The sequence below is a fragment of the Nematolebias whitei genome, chromosome 11, assembly GCF_014905685.2.
Source record: "Nematolebias whitei isolate Nwh7 chromosome 11, NemWhi1, whole genome shotgun sequence".
In the NCBI taxonomy this organism is placed as follows: Eukaryota; Metazoa; Chordata; class Actinopteri; order Cyprinodontiformes; family Rivulidae; genus Nematolebias; species Nematolebias whitei.
The window spans coordinates 46,266,878-46,293,236 of record NC_056508.1 but is presented as its reverse complement, the minus strand read 5'-3'; the positions used below and the strand labels follow the sequence as shown (position 1 = coordinate 46,293,236).

Sequence of the window (26,359 nt, the reverse complement as noted above, 5' to 3'; positions counted from 1 at the left end):
GTTTACCAAGTACTGTTGAGTAAGTTTACTATGCAAGGTAAGTTTACTAAGTACTGGTAAGTAAGTTTACTATGCAAGGTAAGTTTACTAAGTACTGGTAAGTAAGTTTACTATGCAAGGTAAGTTTACTAAGTATTACTGCAAGTAAGTTCTCTGTGTTGTCGTCATTGTGTGTTCCCATACAACGACTAAATGGGTTCTCTGCAGTTAACCCATCACATGTGGGACACAGGCAGGTGGAGCAGTGGGCAGTTATGTAGAAGCTGAGACAAAAGTTTCTCTAAGTCTTAAAATGAACTTTGATGACAACTTGCACATAAAACCTGATCAAAGCTTCAGTAAGAACAGCTGATTTATTTGAATCTACACCACGCTCCAGACTCGGGCTCCTCGTGAAGTGGACCGAGTGTTCAGTCTGAGCTGAAGGCTTCAGCTTTGGGCTGCTGCGTCCCTTCTGTTCCACAAAATGCAGCCCGGCAGGCGGTGTAAGGAGGTTTTAATCAAACGGAACCAGCAGACTGGACCTCTGACGAATCCTCATGTTCATGTAGGAATAGGAGCAACAAGGCTGCCATCTAGCAGGTGGTGCCGCGACACTGACTGCATCGAACGTGGATCATGATGCAGGTTCAAAAATCATCTCCAACTCTCCTGTTGAGTGAAAATGTGCTGCATTCAGTTTATTAAACTGTTGAATTTAAAGCCAGAGTCTTTCCCCTCGTCGTCCTGTTTGTGTTGAAACGAGCGGATCGGCTTCTCGGCAGAACGAGACTTGTTTTTTGTGAATTTAACGTCTGTGCGGAGCTTCATGCTGCATCTTATCATCGTTGCTTCAGTCCATCAACAGCCCAGCCCAGATTTTCAAACCCTTCAGGGACGTTTCTTAACTTGTCTGTCTGGAGTTCGTAGAAGCGGTTTGATTGGGATCCTTCCACGAAGGCAGAATAAACGGAGCGCTGGTGTAACTTCGTACCTGGCGGCTCTTGGGAGAACAGAGGTGCAGGTTGAGACAGACGCCCGTGTGGCAACAACCATCTGTCTCCTCCTGTTGCTTAATGAAACATACTTTCCATGTTGCAAATAGAAGAATGAGATGATTGTATTCACTTTATCAAATAATGTGGACGTGTACACAAAGTGAGAGCAGCTCTCTCACCTCATCGTTCCTGAAGGAAGTCTTGGACCCACAAGTTTCATTTTTCCAGCGGGTTATTTGGCTACACATTTTCTTCAGGAACATTTTGTGTTGTGGTAACGTGATTCTTGTGAGATGCTGCAATGCATCCTGCATCTCTGTAAAATCACCAACACGCTCATAAATTACTGTTTTATTTATTGATAAGTCATTTAGTGTGCACACGACATCAACCCGTCTTACTGACTGTTTTCTTCTTGTTCTGGTGAAGCTGTTGCTGCAGATGTTTTCACTGCAGAGAACCAGACTGAAGGTCCAGACTTTTTCTTGGCATCTGTTCAGATCTCATTTCTGTCAACACTGGAAGTCTTTAACTGAACCGATTCATTCATGGTTAAACGATTTCAGAAGATTTTTAATGTTAAACAAATCTTGTTACGTTAATTTTAAGGATTAACCCATGTTAGCTTTAACTCTGTTTTGCGCTTCAGTTTTTAAAAATATTCTGAAGCTACAAACTCATCAGGACAAATTAATGCAAGGATTATAATCTGCAAAGCAAATGCAGTTTTTTTTTAAACACTTAGGAGTTGTCAGACGTTGGAGTAGAATCTTGACTCAAGATTTCAATCAGAAAATTACAAACCATCAAATCATGTTTGTCGATCCTTATTTTTGAAATTTGTTTTGTTTCTCTGGGACGTTTTCAGGAACTAAAGCCTTCTACACGGCAGATGAAGGCCCAGCTACAACCTAAAATATCAACCAGACTGTGTTCTGCTCTTCTGTGGGCTCTTTGTGCAAACTGTGAAAAATCCTGCAGAGTTTGAAACATGCACAATATTTTCCAAGTAATGTTATGGCTGGTGCAGTTGGTAGAGCTGCCGCCTCTCAGCGAGAAGGTTGCTGGATCAAATCCCAGCCATGGACCTTTCTATGTGGAGTTTGCATGTTCTCTCCGTGCATGTGTGGGTTTTCTCCGGGTACTCCAGTTTCCTCCCACAGACCAAAAACATGCATTTTAGACTGATCGGTGACTCTAAATTGTCCATAGGTGAGAGCGTGAATGGTTTGTCTCTATATATCCCTATGATGGACTGGAGACATGTCCAGGGTGTCCCCCGTCTCTCACACAGCGATAGCTGGACATGGACATCAGTGAACAATTCTGACACAGTCTCAGAGTCCCACCAAGGTGGGCGTATAACTGAAGGTGCAGGAGACATGAAATGACGGGACAAACGAGTACCAAGAATCATGGATGTCTTCACACTGAAGGTTTTCCAAGTTTCTCTGCCTAGGAGGTTGTGGAAAGGGTAGTGAGGTAATAATCGCTCTGAACTCCTTCAGTTTTTGTCTAAAGTTCGTCTGAGGTCACAACCAGTTGGAGATGTTGCAACGTCCCACTGAAACGGGCACGGTTTATTTCAGGATGATCCTCTCGCACTAAAACGTGCTGCTGCAAGACTCTGAACGTCGAGATGAATGCTCCACAATCGGCTGCGTTCTGGAGGTAAAGCAGCTCCCTGGTTGTTTGTTAAACCTCTGGGTTCTGCAGATTGAACAAGTCGGGAGAGAGGACCCTCTCAGAACCAGGTTTCCTGTGAAAACGAGGCTCTTTGCACCCTCACCAAAGCGCTGCCACTTGCAGCTGCTAAATGTTAAGTCATTCAGATCTGAAGCACCAATGGAATCCTGAAATGCTTTTCTGGAAGAAAAATGTATTCGCCACTAACTTGGGTTTAACAGGATCACTTCCTGCAGGCTCATTATCAGAGCTCTTTCTGCACTGGCTGAATTGGGCGGTCAAGTGGATACAGCGGATTAGCAGAGCGTTCCCATTCAGTCTGCTGGTATTCCAGCTATTGTTGCATCATGGCTGGAACGCCGCCCCTCGCATCATGTTCAGACCGAACAAGCTGCTTCTTTTATAATAACGGCTCAAACGGCTGAAGGTTTGAGTGTATGGAGATCTGTAGGAAAGGTGCACAGCCTGAGCTTTAGTTTGGTTTCATTTAACGGACTCGTGGGCTTTTCCAGACTGGAGTCGTTTCTGCCAGGCCAGCAGCGATCAATTACTCGATTCTGCTCCAAGATGGTTCTGGGATGTTTCCAGGAAGCAGGCGGCGATTAAAGCCACATGCTACGTATTAAACCTCATTCATCATTTTGCCCGTGTCCTCCCCTCACCTCTTGTCGTATCCTCCCCTTCATCCTCCCCCTCCCAAAGTTTCCTGTTCCTTTCAAACCCATCTTTTATTTCTCTGTTCACTCAGGTGAAGGTCTAACTGGTTCTGTTGTCAGATGGGGGTTTAAAAATGTCCCATGCAGCAGAATTCTCCACCCTTCTTTCTTTCTTAGCTCGTCTGTCTATCCTCCCTTCTCTTCCTCCCTCCTCCCGTCTCCGTCTGAAACCAGAGCCCAGGGAATGGGAGGGCCGCCAAGATCCAGTTTGCTTTTTCCCTTTTAAGGCTAAAAAGCAGGGGGAAGTTTTTTCCACACATGGGGAGGGAGGGAACATGACTGGAAGGAGTAGAAAGGAAGAGCAGGAAGTGCAGTAGCTTCAGAGTGGCTTGTTTTATAGTTGGAAGGAGCGGACGTGGGTTTTTTTTAGGTGTTGGATGTTTTAGGATTCAGTTTTCTGCTGTTTTGCGTCACATGGTATCAATTCAAAGTCTGCGAAGGCAGTTGTCCTAATGTGTGTGAGGTCAGCGTGGAATGTGTGACATTTCCTGAGAATTATTCTTTTTTTTTTTTTTTGTCCAAACACACTCAGGAAATGTACGTCTTATCTAAACATGCACGTGCATTAGTCCTCCTTCCACACTCGGTTCTTTGCAGCCTCACACGGCGCTGGACATCAATTTATTAATGAGCATCTTTTAAAAATACCTAAAATAATAAATGTAAGGGAAAACTGAAGCATGCATGAAACTGCAATATTAACGGGCACAATGAAGTTATCAAAGATGCTACTGTTGATGTTGTTTTTTAAAAAGTGGTGCACTAAAATAATTATTCAAGATTAAAAATGACAAACTGCTTCAGGGCTCATTCTAGAGTTTAGGTTTAAACGAACCTAAAAATTAAAAACTTTGGTCAAAGTCCTGTTTTTTATTTAAATAAATCTTGTTTAAGTGACACAAGTAACAACTTTTTCTTTCTTATTTCTCAGCATTATAATATGAAAACTGTAATTTATTTTGGCTCAAATCCTTGTTTTATGCTTTTTTTTAAAATCGTCACTGAATTCAAGACGTTTTAGTTTAATTCTTTGAAAATGAGTCGCTTCATGCCAGTTTGTCCTCTAAATGCATTCAGCACAGTTATAAAGCACTTCCACCTTAAATGAACAGGTTCTTTGGGCCACAGAGCAGAACCTCTCTGATGTAGAGGGGTTCAGGTCAGAACCGTCATGTTCATCTCTGCTGGTCCATTAAAAACTTCTGGTCCGACTCATTTAGACCTCCGCTCTAATCTGCTCCATCTAACGTTGACCAGACCTTCCTCTGCCCCCCCTCCCTCATTAAAATGTCTAGATCCAGCCGGCCTGCAGGTCAGAGATTATCGTGATGTCACTGCAGCGTTGCGGGTCTGGGAGGGGGGCGTCCGGCAGCAACAACATGCCAAACCAGTGAGTCATGGGAATTTTGAGGACAAAGATCGGCCTCATTCAAACATGTTGCAGTAGCCTCCATGAGGGCACATAATGCTGCAGCAGGGGGTTGGAGGGGGGAGTTGTGAGTCAGCAGGGTGGGGGGTGAGGGTTCAGGCGGTTTGTCCGTATATGGACCTGTGGTCTGCTGGAGTCGCTGCCAGATTCTTTGCATGTTTAGTGGCTTTCAGAGGAGGTGAACATCTGCATGCATTATCAGAAACATTTATGCCCCAATAACAGTCCTGGGGGGGTGCCTGCTGTAAAGTGCAGACCAAATTACATTTTAAAACTGTTCAGGGTCTCTTGCAAATATCCTGAACTTGGTTTGGTCACTGTTTAAAACCGTCAAAGTTGCTCATTGTTTGACCTCCTTTGCTGGTTCTGGTAATTTTCTGGTGCCGTTTCTGCAGCATTTGTATGAAACGCACCCCTGCTGTCGCTCATCTGCATTCCTGCTGCAAGCACCAACCTGCGACGCACACCTCGAACCTTCACGTCAGGCCAAATGAGAATTTACAACTCCTTAGGCAACCTTTTCCGTCTCCTCGCCACGATCTCATTCCTCCTTCCATTCGTGAGCGGTCGGGGTTAAAACGACGGCCCCGTCTTGACGTTCTCGTGGAGATGCTGAATTTTAAACGGCAGTTTGACCCTGCAGAGCATGTGCTTTTCCTTCAGGAGTATCTGACATGACATACGTCATAGCATTGGAAAATAACTTGACACGAGCAGGAGCCGTCCCAGACGTAGCCGGGACATGTCGGCAAATCCAGTCATTCAAAACTAACCAAGTCTGTGCTTCACATTTGGAGCTTTCCTCACCGGCTTTCTTCTCACTCACCATGCACCGGCCTTCCCTTGGACTTTAGCTCCTCGTTCAGACCTCATTTCCCCCCACAACCCCCCAAGCTCCTGTTGTGGCTCCTGGCCAAAGAGGCAGACCTGAAATGGCCTCAGCAGCCCTAACTGCTGCCTCAGCACTCTTATGAAACGACGCTTAAGAAATTGAGACGTTGCCAGTAAAGTGCTGCTAACTGTCCAAACCTGAACGATTCGTCTGGAAATTTCAACCAACATTCTGATGTAAATAAGATCAGACGGTCGACGTTTGCAGGAGTTGGAAAGCTCGGCCGATTCAAAAATTTAACATTCTTTGGTAGAATTGTAACAAAATATGGTTGTTTAAAACCTTTTTACGATGTCACGGTCAAACTGCGAGTTAAGTCCCAACTTTCTGACCCGATTCAACTCTGAACGATTCTTCTGTGAAGTTTGAGCTGCAAAGCTCCAAACGGCTGTTTTTTACCACTCGTTTCACCAAAACCTCGTTTGCGTGGAAATCTTTTTACGGTACGGCCATCAAAAGTCGAACTTGCTGTTCTTATTGCATGTTTGATTGTTTTCTTTGAGGGTTTTTCAAAGTTTTAGGAAGAAATGCAAACCATAAACTGAAGATTATTGAACGGATAGTAAGGGTCTGTCGATGCACTAAAAATGAGCAGTGGTGTAACCTGCAGCTGAATTTCCCACCACAGCGAGGCCATTGCAGCTCAGTGTTTGTTTCAAGATGTGAGGTTCTGCACCGACGGCTGTCAAAACAAACTTCAGTCCACCTCCCAGTTCAGCTGTTTAAATCAGCTAGAGGACACAGACATGTTGCCCCACCCTTTCCTCGAGGCTATCTGCAATCATCACCTCAGTCAACAGATTATTGTTTGACGTGCGCTCACTTCAGTGTTTCGTGTTTTTATGTGGGGTGGTGGGAGTCGTGCCCGGGCTAGCTGCAGCCTCTCACTTTCTCCTCGGCTCGGAGCCGTCTGTGGTGTCGAGACTTGAAAGGAAGACCTGAGAGAACAACCACACGTTGAACCAGATGTGCTGTTGTCGTTCTGTTAGTGGGTTGATGTGGCACCCAAGTCCAAATTTAAACCAAAATATTGAAATTCGTTTGACTTTTAACTGTTGCATTATTGTACGCATTGAATTCCCCCCAACAGTCATATATCTGAACGTTTTGTCTTTTTACAGCTTCGAATTAGATCCAAGACAAAAGGTGGTGTTTTTCTCTCTTTCTGCAATTTGACCTTATCTGACTCGGTGGTAGGTGATCATGCAAGTGTGTGTTCCTGTTTCTTGTTAACTTTAGGGCCTTTTTGGTACAATCCTCTGCCTTGTCATGACTGGCAGTCTTTGTAAGGACCAAAGCCTGGCCCTATAGTGGACCATCATGTTGGGGTTTAAGGCTGAAGTATAGTTTAGGGGTAGTTGCATGTACTGGTAATTATTAGGTTTAGGGTCAGTGTTGGGCTACAGAAAATAAGTCAATGTGCTAACAAGGATGGAAATACTCTGAGTGAATTACAGTATATTAAACCAGTGGACGAATGAATCTGATTAATCACAAATCTACAAGTAACTTTTAAAATCAACCCAATGCAAGATGACCACCACAACTAATCCACCAGAGCAAACAAAAATGATCAACTCACTCAGTTTTACGGCTATAGGGCTAAAACTTGGTGTGGTAGTAGCTGACAGTCCTCCTAGACACATGCTCTGAGCAGGAACTGATCCATAATGCCTTTGCCTAAAATTATGGGATGCAAAATGGCAAGCAATTTCATTTAATTGTTTGGGAAGCGGCTTTAAGAACTTCCATTTGTACTTTTTTATTGCGTTGCAAAACAAAATTTAAATAACAGTTTAAAAGTCCAGTGACTCTGTGATTTGTTACGATACACGTGTTAAACAATTCATACATCATGCATAAAATTATGACTTGACCTGTAATGTTTTTGAGAAGAACCTTTATTTATACAGGTTGGTCTCATTGAGCCACGAGGCGTCATTTATAAGGGAGACCTGTAACATTGTGGTCTTTAAATGGAAATGGACAAGATTTGTCCCTACTTTGATGAATTTGGATGAATTGTTATGGGCCAAGAATTTAACCCTGGGGAACTCCATACTAATGATATTCTGCCTGCAACGTTAGTCCATACATGAGCTGAAAGTGTTCAAATCGCACAACTTCACATATCTTAAATCTTTTTTTTTTTTTTTTTTTATCAGATAATGAATTTGAAGCTTTGAGACTTTAGTCAATAGTTTCAAGCCATTTCTTCTTCTTTGCATTCTATTCCAAAACCTTTACAAATAAAATTTGTCTGCGCTTCATGTTAACTTGACCTTCAATCTGTCCTTCCTTTGGTCTTTAGACTCTAAAGCCATCGTGGATGGTAACCTGAAGCTGATCCTGGGTCTGATCTGGACCCTGATCCTGCATTACTCCATCTCCATGCCCATGTGGGACGAGGAGGAAGAGGCGGACGACGGCAAGCAGAAGACGCCCAAGCAGAGGCTGCTGGGATGGATCCAGAACAAACTGCCCGAGCTTCCCATCACCAACTTCAACAGGGACTGGCAGACCGGCCGGGCCCTGGGGGCCCTGGTGGACAGCTGCGCTCCAGGTGAGGGGGAACGTACCTGTGAGCTCCGAGTCATAAGGGGGTGATGGGTAGGTTGTTCAGGCCTTGAAGTTTAGCTGAAGGAACAAGTGTTTTAAGTGTTGTGCATTAGGGATGACATTCAGAACAACTTGTAATACGTAATCTTTTATTGATGATGTTGAAATTCTGCTATGATCAGTCATTTTTTTTCAAACGGGTTAAAGTTTAAATCACAAAACTAGAGCATCTACAAATCTGACCCCTCCTATTCTGGCGCTGGTAAATTTAAAGTGAGGGGGGTGAAGGATGGACGTAGGTGAGATGAGTGCAGGTGTTTTGTTACATTCTCCAGATGTTTGACATACCTGTGGATCACTAATGGCCTCCAGGCGAAGATAAGACTTTAACCCCTGTTCACTTTTAGAAAAATATAAATCTGTGTCCAAAAATCCCTGCCCTTAAGCCTCGAGGGCCTGGAATAAACGTGTAAACTAATCCAGTCACTGGTATTTTGCTCGTCTACAGTCAAAGTAAAGTCGGTAAATTTAATAATCTGAAGGGCAGATTGGTTCGCCCACACTTTACACGACCTCACGGTTTCTAATTCGGACTAACTTTAAACCCCATCTGTCTTAAATTCACCCTTCATTACTGCTGAATCTCATAAAGTCTGTAAAGTTTTAGTCAACTGACTGATATTAATCGTTGTCGAACAAAAGAAAGTCCAGATACTGTTTTGGCTGCTTCGAACCCAGAATATGAAATAAATATTTGCCTCCTTCGACATGTTCAAAGGGTTTTTAACGGATTCTTGGCTATAAAAGCTCTTACAAATGCAATTAACAAAGGTATTTAGAAATGAACAATGTGATTATATTATTGTTGGACCAAAAAAATAAAAACAAGTTACGGCTCCGATAGATTTATTAGAGACCTGCTTTTTAATCCCAAACCTTTTGTTTTTCCTGCAGGTCTTTGTCCTGACTGGGACCAGTGGGATCAGACCAAACCAGTGGATAATGCACGCGAGGCCATGCAGCAGGCGGACGACTGGCTGGGCATCCCTCAGGTGAAATAATCAGAAAAACAACTAAGAATGTTTCTTTTAAATGTAAAATGGCATGCGTTAATGTTTCCCCTAGTTTACGTGCCTTAGCAGGGCACTCATATCCATGATTTTTGTTGATTTGGGGGGGGGGGGGGCTCAGCGTGAGGGGAAACTCAGTGCTACCTATGTAGCTTCTTAGCTAGCGCGTCTGTATTGGACACCGCTAGCTTAATGCTATATCAGTGCCCAGTGCCAGCAGTCGTCAACGTGGGGGCCGGTAGGCAGGGACGTTTGGTTCTGTTGACAGGGCGGGGCGCCCTGCGTGTATAGTGGTAGGGGAAACTGCATTACGCTGATGAAGGACTTCTGTTGAAGACATTCAGAGTTTGCCTTTAGAGGGGCGTATAAAAATATGTCTCCGTACGTATTTTTTAAACTGTATACCAAATTTGTACACTGCTTGGCCAAAAAAAAAAAAAGTTGCCCCCCAAAAAACTGGTCACGCACTAATATTTCGTTGGAACGCCTTTAGCTTTGATTACGACATGCATTCACTGTGGCATTGTTTCGATAAGTTTCTGCAATGTCACAATCTATTTCATCCAGTGTTGTAATTTTTCACCAAGATGTTGCATTGGTGACTCGGCACTAGGCATGATGGGCGCATCGCTTCACCTGCCTCTCTTCTTACCCTGATGCACCCATCACTCTGGAACAGGGTCAATCTGGACTCATCAGACCTCATGACCTTCTTCCATTGCTCCGGAGTCCAATCTTTATGCTCCCTAGCAAACTGAAGACTTTCTTTCCGGTTAGTCTCACTGGTTAGTGGTTTTCTTAAGGCTACACAGCTGTTCAGTCCCATTCCCTTGAGTTCCCTTCACATTGTGCGTGTGGAAATGTTCTTACTTTCACTATTAAACACAACCCGGAGTGCTACTGTTGTTTTTCTTCCATTTAATTTCACCAAACGTTTAAGTGATCGCTGATCACGATCATTCAGGATTTTTTTCCGGCCACATTTCTTCCTCGATGACGATGGGTCCCCACTATCCTTCCAGTTTTTAATAATGCGTTGGACAGTTCTAAACCCAGTTTTAGTAGTTTCTGCAATCTCCTTAGATGTTTTCTCTGCTTGATGCCAATGTTTTGACCCTTCTCAAACAGACTTGACATCTTTTCCATGACCACGCGATGTCTTTCCACACGGTTGTTTAAGAAACCGAATCAACTCATTGCACCAGTTGGGGTTAAGTAACTTGTTACCAGCTGAAAGATAATCACCCATGCAGTAATTATCCAATAGGAGGCTCGTACCTGTTGAGTTAAATCCAGGTGGTGACTCTCCTTTTTTTTTGGCCAGGCAGTGTAGTAACCATCGGAACTAATTCAGACTAAACTTTCAGTCGTTGTGCGGGGGTATTTCTTGGTCTCTTTGCGTCGTTTGGCTGCGTGTCTGACGGGAGTTGTTGGCACGGCTGGCACAGCATCGCGTGCCGACTGTTGGCTCTGTGGTCACCGTTGTTTCCGTTTTCTCTGCCTCTGCTCAGAAACCGTCTTAATCTCTTCCCCTGCTGCCTTTGTGGGTTTATAAAACCAGACCTCTGGTGTCTGTATGAGTGGCTGCAGAGGAGTTGCATGCAAATCTGGATCAGGTACTTTCTGAGCAGAGGTGGTTTTGATCACTACCTGATTCACTCTCTGTGGGTACTGGTTTCCATGGCGAATCATCATCGAGCCCTGCTTCAAGCTGCACATCTAGCACATCCTCATTTTGTTTCAGAGACAAAGGAGTTGAAAAACTAGTTTCTTATTTGTTTTGCAGGTGATAACCCCCGAAGAGATCGTCGACCCCAATGTGGACGAACATTCAGTCATGACCTACCTGTCCCAGTTCCCCAAGGCAAAACTGAAGCCTGGGGCACCTCTCCGACCCAAACTCAACCCCAAGAAGGCCCGCGCCTATGGGCCAGGTATACATGCTTGCTTTTTACATCTCCATCACGATAAAAATACTATACAATACCCCTTTAATATTTACATTTTTGTGTCGAGATGTAACCAAAGGTCATCTGGTTTACATCGCTTTTAAAAGAAGACCAATACAAATGCATGTGGTGAATTATACTGGATCATGATTTTAATTTCATAAAATATAGAAGCGGTGTGCAGAAAGTCAATGACCACCTCCTGGAGTATACAGGTGTGTTGGCACACCACCATGGCCTACTGTCTAAAACAAACATGGCAGCTCGACTTGGGTTTGGAAAGTTTCATCTGAAGGAACCACACGACTTCTGGAAGAAGATCAGACCAAAGTCTACATTTACCCATAATGCACTGCAGTAAACTCATACCAGCTGTTAGCAATGTGCTGAAGGGCTGAACGCAGCACCTAATATACAACAGAATGGTCCAAAAAGAGAAGAACCAAGGTGCTGCAACAATCTAAAGTCCAGAACCTCAGCCAGACTGAAATGCTGTGGTGGGACCTTCAGAGAGCCGAACAGAACCCTCTATGAACTGAAGAAACTTTGGAAAAGAGGAGCGGGCTAAAATTCCTTCACACCATGAGAGAGACTGGTAGTCTTACAGAAGACCACTGCTCTCCTGTCTTCTTATTTTACAGTTTAGTTTATATTTTCTTTAATGGGGGAGTGGTGGTGCAGAGGTTGGACAAGGACGGCCTGTGATTGGAAGGTCACTGGTTCAACTCCCCAGATTGACAACATCAAAATGTGGGTGGGAAAAGTGAAATACCCACACCAGCCTCCACCCTCACTTTCCTTACTCTGGGCCCTTGAGCAAGGCCATTAACCCCCACCGTCTGCTCTCCTGGGCGCCCTAGATGCAGCTCTCTGCTCCACATAGAGGGCTGTGGTAGCTCGGTGGTCTGTGGCTGCGTCAGGAAGGTGCGTCCTGCGTAAAAACAAATGCCAAATCTTTGTGCGAGTTGGTTCTCTGTGGCGACCTCTGAAGAAGGGAGCAGCCAGAAGAAAAAGTTAAAATTTCTCAAATGAAGAATGTCTGTGTAAAGTTGTTGCTCATCTGAGGTCAACTCGATTCTGAAACTTGAAAAGGTCTAGTACCTGCTCATGAGCTTGTATTGTGTATTAACGGTTTCTCCTCTCTGCAGGTGTTGAGCCAGTTGGAAATGTTGTGATGAAGAAGGCTGAGTTCACCGTTGAGACCATCAGTGCAGGGATGGGAGAGGTCCTCGTTTACGTGGAGGACCCTGCAGGCCACAGAGAGGAGGTCCGACCGCTTTTCAATCTTTTCTTCTTCTTTAGTGTTTTGATGTTTTGTGAACATATTTTTATGCAACTGTCCTGTAGGCTAAAGTGACGGCAAACAATGACAAGAACCGGACCTACTCCGTGTTTTACATCCCGAAAGTGACCGGCATGCACAAGGTGAGCTCGACGTGTCGAAGCAGACGATTAAAGCCGTCCTAGGACTGCAGGAAGACCTCAGACAGTATTTTCACTCTCCTTTTGTTATGCAGGTGACGGTGTTGTTTGCAGGGCAGCACATTTCGAAGAGTCCCTTCGAGGTGGAGATCGGCATGGCCCAGGGAGACTCCAGCAAGGCCACGGCCCAGGGTCCAGGTCTGGAGCCCTCGGGAAACATTGCCAACAAAACCACCTACTTTGATGTCTACACAGCAGGTAGCGTGCAGAAAAGGTGTCCTGCTTGCCGTCAGATCAAGTCAGAATAAACGTCTTTACATCTTCATCTATTAATTATTTTAGGTGCCGGTGTTGGTGAGGTGGAGGTGGTCATCATGGACCCTGCTGGCAAGAAGAACACGGTCTCCTGCACCATCGAGGACAAAGGCAACAGCAGCTACCGCTGCACCTACAAGCCCACCCAGGAGGGCCAGCACACCATCTTCATCACCTTCGCTGGAGGACAGATCAGCAAGAGCCCCTTCACAGTCATCATTGGAGAAGGTAAGGACTTGAAATGTAGATCAATGGATATCTAAGATTCTTGATGGTAATTTGACTGGTTTTCTCGTCTAACTGTGCTGTCTCTTTCCTCCGCTGTACTGGATGGTTTTTTCCCTCGTCTTCTTTGATAGAGGCCCGTTGGCGTCTGTCCGCTCTCAGGAACGGCCTCTTCCCTCTGCTGTCATTTCCTGTTTCCTGGCATCTCTCTTGGGTACCCACTGTGTGTCAGACTATGCATGAGTGCTTGTGCTCTGTGATCATGGACATTTTTAACCGACGTCTAACCCTAGATGGTTTTTTGGTTTGTTTTCTTAATCGGATGCCTCACTTGTGACTAATGTTCCCAGTTTGGACCTGTGCGTGGTGCGTCGACCGCCCATAGAACAGTAAATTCAAAATGAATCAAACCTCCTCTGTTTGTCTCCGTTAGGATTTGTGAAAAAGATTCCAAACTAACATTGTAAAAGTTTTCTGTGAAACGTTTGGTGCAGTTTGGGGTTTAAATTGGAAATGGATGCCTCTAGTTTTCCAGCTCACTTGGGGGTGGTGAGGGGGGTTACATTTTTCACAGTGACTCAGTTTACTAAGAGCTGCAGCTAGTTTAGCCTGAGAGAACATAAGTTTATATTTTATTTACAGTTCCTCTTCGAGGAGGAGACAAAATGAACAAGGAAGGAGATGCACAACAGCATGAGATGACTGCGTATTAGGCACATTTTTATCTTTTCAAAGAACAATTTGAGTTCAGAAAGAAAAACTGTATTTCAAAGATAAAGTCATTAATGTGTTGAATGAGAAACTAAAGACCTCCGATCTTCAGATGTTTTGTAGAGACTTTACACCTTTAGGATGAATATTTAACAAAGAAATTCTTAAATCTGCAGCTGAACCAAACCTATAAACATCTTGAGCTTCTGTTGAGGCTGTACTAAAAGTTTTACCAGAAAACATTTTATTTTTATCAACGTCAGACGATTCGAGTGGTTTTTAAAGTCATCAGTTCTGAGACTCTTATTGTGAAGGGCTGAAGGAAATTGAGTTCCATGTTGTGACTGAAGCTCTTGCAGCTTCAAGAATCACCTAAAACTGGCTTCTCTCCTGTAGTGATCCCAATACACTGTTCTAGTATAAATGTTAAAAAAAAAAGAATAAATTTGGAATTAACTAATCTAAGAAACGAAAGTAAAACTGTAAATTTTAAATATAAACTCATGATTGAGGTACAAACTGTCATGAACTGTACAGGAAGTAATCCAATAAAAAAAAAATAGCACCGTTTAAAATAGCTTTTTGAAAGTTTAAAACAAATTTTTATATTAAGCTTCAATAAATTTTATACATGCGATTCTTTTATTTAGTCACTGTGCAAAAGTCTTGATCAGTCTTCGTTTGTATTCTGCTTCTGAGTCGGACCTCTTTGTTTTCTTCAGACTTTTTAAATGTTCTTTGGTTACAGTTTGATCTAAAATAAATGAATAAATACATAAAATATGCCTAAAAATCCACATTAATTCATAGACTTGAGATGTGAATCCATTCATGCACTAAAACTCACTTTGAACGACTCAGAATTTACACCAACAAATTAGATTTTTCATCACATTAATCTCATAATTTTACAGAGTTTTTATTGGTGTTTATGCCTACCTCTTCTTTCAGTATACGAGATGGATTATTAAAATAAACTTTAAAACAAGTAAAAGATGTTCTAAGAATCTAGTCGCCTTCCTGTAAAACATTTGGTGGTTTCTTCTGGCGTTCAGCCGCTTCCTGCAGGCAGTTCAGCCGTGACTCAGCAGCTCCTTTTTACCCATTTATTCAGGAGATAAGAGGGATGCTCCACTTCCTGCCTGCAGGAGGAAAGTTGCTCATTTCCTTCCCTGTGGGGTCTGTAGTTTCATTCTGTGGGATGAGATAAACACGAGGCACCAGCTCGTTTGAGGAAGGAGATTAAACCACTTTAAAGTTTTCCAGGCCTTGTTTTGTGTGCTGGTTGTACTTTTTGTGTTTCAGTTTTCCATCTTTGACTCATCTCATTCCACTTCTCTCCACTGAAGCTCGCATGTTGCTGTCGCTCTAAAGTCTGAAAACTTGGCGTTTAACGCTCTTCTCGTGTGTCTACAGCGTGTAACCCAAGCCTGTGCAAAGCCACGGGTCGTGGCCTGCAGCCGAAGGGCCTGAGGGTGAAGGAGACCGCGGACTTCAAGGTTTACACGAAAGGAGCCGGCACCGGGGAGCTCAAAGTCTCCATCAAGGGCCCCAGTGAGTTCAAGCAGCAGTTTTTAATTTTTACTGTGATCATTTAAAGCACAAATGGATGAATTTGAGGAAAAATGGCACTTGATTGATGAGAAAATACATTATGAGCAGCTTGAGGGACTGAGCGTTGATGTTGAAGCTAAAAGGTGGAAGAAGCTAAGAGCAGGAAAAAGGCAAAAATAGCAAACGTTAAGGAAAATATCTTAAGTTTTGAAATTGGCCACCCAGTTAAATCTGAGGTCTTCTAAACATTCAACTGCGGAGCTCCAGTTGTCGTCTATAAAGCTCATTTCTCCTGATAATCACTTTTGCAGAGGGCATTGAGGAGCCTTGTAAAAGGAAAGATGTGGGAGATGGTGTGTATGAATTTGAGTATTACCCCACCACACCTGGAACGTACAGCATCACCATCACCTGGGGAGGACAGCACATCCCTCGCAGGTGCACGCTGGTCCACTAACCAACACAACTGTAACACTGAAGCTCACCGTGTCTGATCAAGCCTTTCTCTGATTTAGTCCCATTGAGGTGAAGATTGGTGCCGAGGCTGGCCAGCAGAAGGTGAGGGCCTGGGGTCCTGGACTGGAGGGGGGCGTTGTTGGTAAATCAGCTGACTTTGTGGTGGAAGCTGTTGGAGATAACGTCGGTACACTGGGTAAGTTGTAACTGACTGACTGACCGGCAGATGTTTTGCATGCATTTCTGCTTCACGCGTGTGGTTTTTCTCAGGTTTCTCTGTGGAAGGTCCATCTCAGGCCAAGATCGAATGTGACGACAAAGGCGATGGATCCTGCGATGTGCGCTACTGGCCCACGGAGCCTGGCGAGTACGCCGTCCACGTGCTCTGCAACAACGAAGACATCCAGCATTCCCCATTCATGGCTGAGATTGTCAACCCGCCAGGGAAAGACTTCTACCCTGACAAAGTATGCTCACACGCAGGAACGCAAGCTGGAAAACAGAGCGACGGCTCAGGGTTTAAAGTTTTCTCTGGTTGCTTCAGGTAAAGGCGTATGGTCCAGGCCTGCAGAGCAGCGGTCTAGCTGTTGGGAAGCCCACGGAGTTCACGGTTGATGCCAAACAAGGAGGAAAAGCTCCTCTGAAGATTCTGGCTCAGGTACTTTAGGACTTTTTATTCATTTTAGCTCAAAAGGTCAAAGCAGTTTCTCACAAAAAAACTACTCTCATTGACAAAAACAATCCGTTTATTGTTGTTGGTGGTGTTGCACTGTGGTACGAAGATGATTGTCTGTTTGTTTTATACTCGGACTCGGTAAGACACTCATTCATAATGTTGTGCATTTCAAATTAAAAACGTACTCCGCTGTCGGGTCCTTGTTGTTCGTTTTGATTCCTCATTGTTTAATCTTTACCTACGTTGGAGACGTTGAAACCAATCGGACACATTTTCTGTGCAGGATGGAGAAGGAAATCCTGTGGATGTCCAGGTGAAAGATAACGGCAACGGCACGTACACCTGTACGTACACCCCACGGAAACCAGTGAAACACACGGTCATGGTGTCCTGGGGAGGCGTCAACATCCCAGACAGCCCATTCAGGGTGGGTAAACACAAACTGGAGTTGATTTTTTTTTTTTTTTGGGGGGGGGGGTTCTTTATTGTAGAATTTTTGATCCGTTGTGTTTCCACCACAGATGAACATCGGAGCAGGGTGCCATCCAAACAAAGTGAAGGTGTCTGGACCTGGAGTAGCTAAGACTGGCCTGAAGGCGTTCGAGCCAACGTACTTCACTGTAGACTGCGCTGAGGCGGGTCAAGGTAAAACAGGATCTCACACATTAATTATAAACAACTTTCTGGCGCTCGTTTTGAGCAGCTTCAACATTAGATGTACACACCGTGATCAAATGGCTTTAATTTCTGGACTAACGCAAACACACTTGGTCAAAAACTGTATTTCACCCTGATGCTTGCAAACAAAATGGTCTTTATATTAAAGGTCCAAGAGACATCAACTTAACTGAAGATGTTAACTCCCATCAAACACAAACTGTAACTGAGGCTCATTGACGTTTAGGTTCTGAGATGAAAATTGAGGGAAATGCCTGGAAAATGTTAAATGCACTGTACTTGTATATCACCTTTCTATCTAAATACTCAAAGCTCTTTACAACACAACTCATTTACCTCCAACACGTTCATACAGCACTCTACTACATCTCTACAATGATATCTGAATCTGTAGAGACTAATCAGAGCTTTATCACATTCATACACCGATGGAGACGCATGAGGGGTTCATTGTCTTGCCCAGGGACACTTCAGTATGTGTCTGTTGGTGGAATCGAACCCCCAACTCTCCCATTGGAGGACGACCGTTCCAACCGCTCAGCCACAGCCGCCCCTGATAATATTTGAGAAATGGGATAGCCTTTGTTGTAAATTGGCTCTAAAATTTTCTGAATCAGGAAAACAGTTTCTTTTCATCACTTTTTATCAAATAAGTTATGAGAATAATCTGTTGGAGACTTTTTTTTTTTTTTTTTTTTACGGACAGTTCCTTTAAAAAGCTCTGGTTGTTGAATTAATTGGTACAAATTTAGCTATTTTGCAATCAGACTCTGATTATGCCACTAAATAAGGAGATTTGTGAAAATAAACTTGAAAAAAAAAAAATTGTCTGGCTGTGGCAAAAAGTGGTGTTTGTCCTCAGGTGACATCAGCATAGGAATCAAGTGCGCCCCTGGTGTGGTGGGACCTGCGGAGGCCGACATCGACTTCGACATCATCAGGAACGACAACGACACGTTCACCGTCAAATACACTCCTCCTGGAGCCGGCAGCTACACCATCATGGTGCTGTTTGCTGACCATGTGGGTTTGACTCGCAGATCAAGAGCGAAATGAACATTTTCTGCATATATTAAAGACAAAAATGGTTAAATAATGTCGTCTGGACCATATATTAAAGAGCTTTGTTTCTTCTTCAGGCCATCCCGATGACGCCCATCAGAATCAAGGTGGATCCTTCCCACGATGCCAGCAAAGTAAAGGCCGAAGGACCGGGACTCAGTCGCAGTGGTACGAACACTGACGCTGCAGCTGTTTTATCAGATTTAACCGTTTGTGCCGTTTAAATCCCTTCCCAACTCAAGATTCCCTAAAATGTCAAAAGAAGCATTAATATTTAAAATATACTGCTCAATATAAAATTATTTTGAAACTTAAGTGGCTATGCAAGTTGGTTTTTGCTAATTAGCCTAAAACTTCAATTTAACATTTTGAAATGTTGTTTTCTCTGGTAATAATAACCAAGTTTAACCTATTGTTTTCTGCTAATGCTACACTGATACCTAGTTGTATTGAGCCAGAGCACCGTCATGGCTGTTTTTAAAGATTTATTTAATTGAATTCAAATTAAATGTAACAATGTTTGGCTTTAAAACATAACGTTTATAAAATAAATGCAGTTTTAACAGGCATTGTAGACCAGTGTGCAAATAATGTAATTGACTTTGAAAGATTGACTCATGTTTATTTTTAGGGGTTGAACTGAACAAACCCACTCACTTCACGGTGAGCACTAAAGGAGCTGGAAAGGCAAACCTGGACTGCAACTTCAGCGGACCGATCAAAGCAGAAGCTGTCAAGGACTTCGAAATCATAAACAACCATGACAACACGCACACTGTGAAATACACACCTGTGCAGCAGGTAAGAGTCACATTTTTATTTGTAAATGGTTAGTCTGGTTGCACACAGATAAGAAAATTTGACTCAAATCAGATTTAAGCTTTTGAAAACTCTAATAAATTAATTTATGTTGACTCTCTGTGGGTACGGGTAGTTTGGGAAGATTTAAAAAAAATCCCGAGCTGAAATGAAGATTTATGTAACATTTAATTTAATTATAACTGAACACTTTGAGCTTTAATTTCCACAAATTAAAATGTATGCGCTCAGGAAAAGATTGACTCAAAAGTGCAAGAAGAAATACTTTAAACTAAAAAGTAGTTTCTAGATGAAACCCTCAGTTTTTTTTTTGTAAAGGTCCGATGTGCAACGATTTTTGATGAACTGCTTGTTTGCTGATCTTGCTGCCTCAGGGTCCTCTGGGAGTTGCTGTGACCTACGGCGGCGATCACATTCCCAAGAGTCCGTTCAACGTTGCTGTGGCGCCGACGCTCGACCTCAGCAAGATCAACGTCACGGGCCTGGGAGACAGTACGCACTTTGCTGTCATGACCTCATCAATCTCAGCCATCGAGCAGCAGAATTAAATTTTTACTTGGTTAAATTTAAAATATGTTTTTAGGCACCTTAGCTACTAGCTGTTTCTAAATTATAGATGAATATTTTTGTTTACCTCAGTCTTACTTTAAATCTTGAACGTGAACAAAAACGAACCATAAACCGAGTGTTTTTAGTTGCACACAACTTTCACTGTCAGTCTTTCTTGTGTTTCTGATTTTTGTTTTCCAACTCAAATATTGTCTCTGCAGAGATGACTGTGGGCAAAGACCAGGAAGTGACCGTCAAATCGAAGGACGCTGGCGGTCAGGGCAAAGTCGCTGCCAAGGTGACCGGACCATCAGGAAAGCCAGTAACCAGCAAGGTAAACGTTGACTCGCATTTCAGTTCCAAATGCCCCCGTGCCAAGTAATTTGTGCAACAAAGACCATGCTAATGAAAATCAAATGTTGTATTCTGTTCAGGTGGAGCCAGGGCTGAGCCCAGAGACCAGCCAGGTGAAGTTCATCCCACGTGATGCCGGGCCATACCAGGTTGAACTGACCTATGATGGCGTGCCGATCCCTGGCTCACCCTTCAACCCTACAGCTTATCCTGCCTCAGACCCCTCCAAGGTTAGCCCCACACCGAACACATTTCTCTCTTTTTATATATTTGAGTCATCTCACCCAGTCTGCTCTCACCTCTCCTCAGGTACGTTGCTCTGGACCAGGGTTGGAGCGTGCCAGGGTTGGGGAGACCGGGGAGTTCGTCGTGGACTGCACCAACGCCGGCCCTGCAGAGCTGACCATCGAGATCATCTCAGACAGCGGCACCGAGGCAGAGGTCCACATCCAGGACAATGGAGACGGGACCTACACCATCACCTACATCCCCCTCTACCCCGGAGCGTACACTCTCACCATACGCTACGGTGGCCAGGATGTGCCAAACTTCCCTGCTCGGCTCGCTGTGGAGCCTGCGGTTGATGCCAGCGGCGTCCGTGTATTTGGACCAGGAGTGGAGGGCAAAGGTAAGCAAACAGGACGCTGACTGGTCCAGCATTTAATTTAGAAACCATGTCCCCGTGCAATGATCGTTTTCCTGCGTAAAACTTTTTGTTGAAGCACTTCCTCGATTCAGGCTGGGTCCAGACCTCCCAACGCACACTCCTTAAAATAAAATTTATTTTTATCATTTAACTCCTTTGTCATCTTGACCTATAAACAACCCGCCATCAGAAAGTCAAAGCAGACTTTAGGATGTCTAGAAAAAGACTTTGGCTCTCATGAATTAACTCCTCCGAGTTTTGGGTCAAGACGACCGTGCCATGAAATGAAGTTGTTTTTTTGGGTTTTTTACATTTTAAGTGTGTTTTTTCCTGTTTACTTGGTTATTTTGTTATACTGAGCACAAATATTTGTGTCAAGAAATTATTTTTTTTTTTGTTTGTTTTATGAAGTTTGCTGTCTGAGCCAAGTCCAGAGTTTAAACTTCTGGGAGCAGAAAGTTCTAACCTTAGAATATAAATAATTGTTTTGCTGCAGGAGACTAAACCTCACGGCTTCTTAAGATAGTTTGTGAGATGTTAGTAAATGTCTCGAAGAAAAAAAGCGAACTCTTAAATGTAACTCTTATTGAACCAAATCAGGCATTGAGGTGTCTCGTATAAACTGGTGCATCCTGAAGTTTGAATGTATAAAATCATGTTTGCTTCATGTTCTGTGTTTCAGGAGTTTTCCGTGAGGCGACCACGGACTTCACCGTGGATGCTCGTGCTCTCACGCAGACGGGAGGCGACCACATCAAAACCCTGATCAGCAACCCGTCTGGCAGCAGCACGGATGCCCTGATCGCCGACCTCGGCGATGGAACGTACAACGTGGAGTACACTCCCTACGAGGAGGGTGAGGCTAAGCGTAGAGTTGTGCGCAGTAACGGCAGGTTTACTTTATGAATCTAACTCCATTTGCTTCAGGCCCACACAGTGTGGAGGTTTGCTACGACGGCTCCCCGGTGCCCAACAGTCCTTTCCGAGTTGGAGTCACTGAGGGCTGCGACCCGGCTCGTGTCCGTGTCCACGGTCCTGGACTGAAGAGTGGAATCACCAACAAACCTAACAAGTTCACTGTCGAGACCCGGTATGCAACTACGGAGGAGTTCAAGGTGTAAACGCAAAGTGTTCCAGCTTCTGATTTTAATCTTCTGTCTGTAGGGGAGCAGGAACTGGTGGTCTTGGTCTGGCCATGGAAGGTCCGTCCGAGGCCAAAATGGCCTGCGTTGATAATAAAGATGGCAGCTGCAGCGTGGAGTACATCCCATATGAGCCTGGCACATACAACCTCAACATCAACTACGGAGGATACCCCATCACCGGTAACGTATAATAAAATAAATAAAAAACTCTCCTCTCTGCTGCTAAATCACTGTCGCATGTTAAAAAACCTTTTGTGTGAGCAGGCAGTCCATTCTCGGTGCCGGTCAGCGACACGGTGGACAGCACCAAGGTGAAGTGTCAGGGTCCCGGCCTGGGCAACAATGTCCGAGCAAACATCCCACAGGCGTTCACGGTGGACGCCTCCAAAGCTGGAGTGGCACCGCTGCAGGTCCGCGTGCAAGGACCTAAAGGTGATGATTCGTTTCGTGTCATCGTTCATGATGGAAGTTTCTTTAACAGCATCTAAACTTTGGATCCTTCTTCCTGTTTTTTGTGTTGCAGGTGTTGTGGAGCCAGTGGAGGTGGTGGATAACGGTGACCAGACGTACACCGTTAACTATGTTCCTACCAGAGAGGGACCTTATTCTATTAATGTCTTATATGCTGATGAGGAGATCCCACGCAGGTGAACATGTCACACAATTTAAAATTTTCCCAACGTCTAAATGTTTCTAAATATTTGCCGACAAAAAGGGCGAAAAAACCAGCAACTCCTTTATTTACATAATCTGTTTAAAATCTTTTAGAAAAATGTATATTCTGTTAAATGTTTCCACTCTAGAACCTAAAGGCTAAAATACAAACTATAGGTTTTAGTTTTCCTGACAGCTGCTGCCTTTAGGGTGCATTTGTTCAAAAACATCTTTTCGTGAAGTGGGGAATTAGAAATACCCTCCGTCCATCTGTCCTGTGAGCTGAATAACTTGGAAAAATAAGTGAGACACAGACTTCCATCGTGGTGTGTGTGACTGCATCTAGGTCCCTATAAAAAATTGGGGTGCCATGTCAAAATCCAAGATGGCTGCCACTGCACACGTGTGTAAATTTATATATGGTTTAAAATGACTTGCTGTAAAATCTGCAGCAGCTGTATCCAGAATTGCACAGATCCCCTTTTATAATCTTCAGTTTTCACTAGAATGATTGAAGTTAAAGTTGGGAGATTATTTGTCGACATTAAAATGTGAATTTAGAAGTGCTGTGGATTGTAAAGCTTCCTACCTACCCTGCTTCTGAAGTTGCATCCTTCAGTTCTTCATTGTTCAACTTTAGTTTTTTATTGCCGTTCCATCTTTGTCCATCAGCCCCTACAAGGTGAAAGTCCTCCCTACCCATGATGCCAGTAAAGTGCGAGCGAGCGGACCCGGCCTCAACACTACCGGAGTACCCGCCTCTCTGCCGGTTGAGTTCACCATCGACGCCAAAGATGCGGGCGAGGGGCTGCTGGCAGTGCAGATCACCGTGAGTTCTCACGTTTTCCACAAAAACAAAAATCTGCACTTTCAATCTGGTAACCTCCTCTTTCTCTGCAGGATCCAGAGGGAAAACTTAAGAAGGCGAACATTCGTGACAACAACGATGGGACCTACCTGGTGTCGTATGTGCCAGACATGACGGGCAGATACACCATTCTCATCAAGTACGGAGGCGATGAGATTCCTTATTCGCCCTACCGTATCAGGGCCCTGCCCACCGGAGATGCCAGCAAATGCACGGTCACAGGTTAGACAAAACGGCAATAAACTGTTTTTTATTTAGATTTACTTTTAGTGAGCAGAAGTAGTGATAATTATCCCTATGGTAACAAAAGAGTATCTGTTAGGATGTATTTGACTCATTTTAAATGATGCATCCAGGTAGTGCAAAGTGAGATCTGATCATCTCGTTTTATAATTTATTCACAAACAGAAGTCCTTTCAGTGCAGACTAGAGCCCGACCCATATGGAAATTTTGGCTATCGCCGATACTGATATTGGGAGTTGCTGGCTAATGCTGATAATCGATATAATGGCTGATTATTATTATTTTTAATTAGCTTTGTCCCCAAACAGCCACTTTTAAATCTGTTTTAACACTTCAAGTCTTGAAACAGTCTTCCTAACGTGCGTTCACATTTTCTATCCTCCACTATTCACCATAAAGTTATTAAGTGTGTTGCATAAATATCAGTTAAATAAAGAAACGCCCTTCCCTGTTCATTGTTTCAACAGTCAGTCACTTATGGTGAAGGTCTAATTAGTAGTGACCACAGCAGTTTGTTTATTTTTTTTGCAGACAAGTAAAGATTTCAGACAAACGATGCATATCATTGAGGACGACAAATGTAATGTTAACAAATCTGATATTTTACCCCTACGTTAGATTTATCATTCTGGATAAAGTTTTATAAGGCAATAGTCTATAGGTTATCTAAACGTTAGCTTGCTAACTTAAGAGGCACAAGTGGGTTGGAGGACTGAAGAGAATTTATTGTTTTATTTTACAGATCAGTTTAAATAAACTTACCATGCTCCGTTCAGTAAAATACGCCACACAGTATTGCTCGCTGCTTGTCTGTGCTGAAAGTGAAACTTAAAGTGAACGCCCATGTAGTCTTCATGCGCCCTCTGCTGGATACATTTTACAATTACGGCTGGTTCCAGCATTTTACAGGTGAAAATTGGAAATGTTTATATTGGTGCATAATGGGACAATTATCACTGATACGATATGACCCCAAACATCTATCGGCCTAAATTATAATCTCTATCGTTATATTGGTCGGGCTCTGGTGCAGACGGCTCAAAAGATTTAAATTTATGTTAATAAATGAGCTGCTGGATTCATCTTGAAGGATAAAGAGTAGAACTGATCTTGTCAAATAACTCTGAACTAAGCTGCATTTTTTTGTAAATGTCATGGCACGTATAGAATTAATGAGATGTACTCAAGAGTTTAATTTAGGGAGGAAAAGCCACCGTTTTAAAAGTTTCTTCTACAGCAGAGGTTTCCAAAGTTTAACACTTGACTGCTAATGTGTTAGCCATTATTGTTTCAACACATAGAAGCAGTTATGTAGGGATAGAAACTGTAAAACCGATGTTACTATGATTTTGCTCTTGTTTTATTTGTGTATTAACATTGTTTGAATACTCCAAACAAAAATGCTTTGCTTTGAGTCCGCCACTGTGATTTTGTAGGTTAAAGAAAAAAAAAAAAACTGATTTGAAGTGTCTGACACATCTTGATGTGCTGCAGCTACAAAAAACATGCATACAAATACATAAAACATGAGCATATTATTTTAACGCCTCCAGTTTTAACAGCACGTGCACTGCAAACACATGGGGCATGCAGATTAATAACCATGCTTCAAATTGTCACGGATGTAAAAAATATTCCCATCATGTCAACAATTAGAGGGCACATACGTTGAGCAGCAGAAGGGTTTGTGGGGAAACCAAATCTGACGGACCGTCTTGTACCGTGTTCGGTCCGTCAGGGTTTTGAGTCCCCAGAAACACTTCTGCGGTTCTTCCAGGAGGTTTTAAGTGACGGTCAGAACTTGTCTGTGTTGTCAGGTTCCTCTTTAGCTGCAGCACACGGGAGCTCTGTCTCCACATTCATCTGGATTTATCTGCTGTTGTGTATCAGTTTTTTTAAATTAATTTATTATAATTTCTGTGTATTGGTTTGTGTTTCTCACGCTGTGCTCCTCAGTTACACTCCCCCACGCCCTCCTGCTGTACACACACACACACACACACACACACACATGCAGACCACTTCCTCCCTGCTTCACATTCCACCACCACCGTCCAACTGTCTGGAGCACAGTTCCAACACCCCCACACCTCCACCTGACTGTGTTTGATTTGTCACTTCTGTTTTCTCGCTCCCCTCTGCTTCTCACTGTTCCTTTGATCAGTCTCAATCGGAGGTCACGGTTTAGGTAAGCTCCACTGAAAGATTTATAACGTAGAAGATTTTCTTGACTTTCTTTCTTCTCTGAACGCATGAAGGACAGTGGTATCAGAGCAGGATGTCCCGTTCTGTCTACAAAATCTGTTTTTTTTGGTTTTGTTGTTTTTCCTCTTTCCTGTAACAATTCCTCGTCTTTGTGTTTTTATTGGACAAACTAATGGACTAACAGAGTAGGTAGGATGGCATGGTGGAATGGCTCTCTGGCTAATCTAGATTTTCAGTTATAGATGGAAACTTGGTTAAGAAGAACTGGTTGGTAACAACTTTAACGAATGTAATAACATGAATGGACCTCGTCCAACTTAGTGTCATGGTTGTGGAATGGTGCATGCTGTGTGTTAAAGATGGGACTGTTCTTGTGCTGCGGAGGACTGAAACTGCCAAAAATCAAGACTTAAAACAAAAAACATGGCTCAGTAAAAATGTCAACATAAAATTTTTTCTTTAAATCTGTCCAGTGATTCATGAAATATTTTGCTAACA

General features: G+C 43.4%; 1 protein-coding gene across 3 annotated transcripts in view; it reads left to right on the top strand.

Annotated features, from left to right (window-relative positions):
• The window catches only part of flna (filamin A, alpha (actin binding protein 280)), a 56,437-nt gene that overhangs the window by 15,136 nt on the left and 14,942 nt on the right, over window positions 1-26,359 (top strand). For 2 of the 3 annotated variants that reach the window (XM_037685058.1, XM_037685056.1), the window contains exons 3-31: window positions 8,012-8,263; window positions 9,214-9,311; window positions 11,116-11,263; window positions 12,427-12,545; window positions 12,626-12,703; window positions 12,796-12,958; window positions 13,043-13,243; window positions 15,368-15,505; window positions 15,817-15,943; window positions 16,021-16,157; window positions 16,232-16,428; window positions 16,506-16,619; window positions 16,921-17,064; window positions 17,159-17,282; window positions 18,178-18,338; window positions 18,455-18,545; window positions 19,009-19,178; window positions 19,571-19,688; window positions 19,967-20,079; window positions 20,180-20,329; window positions 20,409-20,727; window positions 21,428-21,601; window positions 21,673-21,835; window positions 21,910-22,070; window positions 22,155-22,322; window positions 22,414-22,537; window positions 23,217-23,373; window positions 23,445-23,634; window positions 25,821-25,844. In XM_037685058.1, the coding sequence (XP_037540986.1) occupies window positions 8,012-8,263; window positions 9,214-9,311; window positions 11,116-11,263; window positions 12,427-12,545; window positions 12,626-12,703; window positions 12,796-12,958; window positions 13,043-13,243; window positions 15,368-15,505; window positions 15,817-15,943; window positions 16,021-16,157; window positions 16,232-16,428; window positions 16,506-16,619; window positions 16,921-17,064; window positions 17,159-17,282; window positions 18,178-18,338; window positions 18,455-18,545; window positions 19,009-19,178; window positions 19,571-19,688; window positions 19,967-20,079; window positions 20,180-20,329; window positions 20,409-20,727; window positions 21,428-21,601; window positions 21,673-21,835; window positions 21,910-22,070; window positions 22,155-22,322; window positions 22,414-22,537; window positions 23,217-23,373; window positions 23,445-23,634; window positions 25,821-25,844 (4,323 nt within the window). The remainder of the gene's footprint in view (window positions 1-8,011; window positions 8,264-9,213; window positions 9,312-11,115; window positions 11,264-12,426; window positions 12,546-12,625; window positions 12,704-12,795; window positions 12,959-13,042; window positions 13,244-15,367; window positions 15,506-15,816; window positions 15,944-16,020; window positions 16,158-16,231; window positions 16,429-16,505; window positions 16,620-16,920; window positions 17,065-17,158; window positions 17,283-18,177; window positions 18,339-18,454; window positions 18,546-19,008; window positions 19,179-19,570; window positions 19,689-19,966; window positions 20,080-20,179; window positions 20,330-20,408; window positions 20,728-21,427; window positions 21,602-21,672; window positions 21,836-21,909; window positions 22,071-22,154; window positions 22,323-22,413; window positions 22,538-23,216; window positions 23,374-23,444; window positions 23,635-25,820; window positions 25,845-26,359) is intronic. The other variant, XM_037685057.1, reaches the window with a different exon arrangement.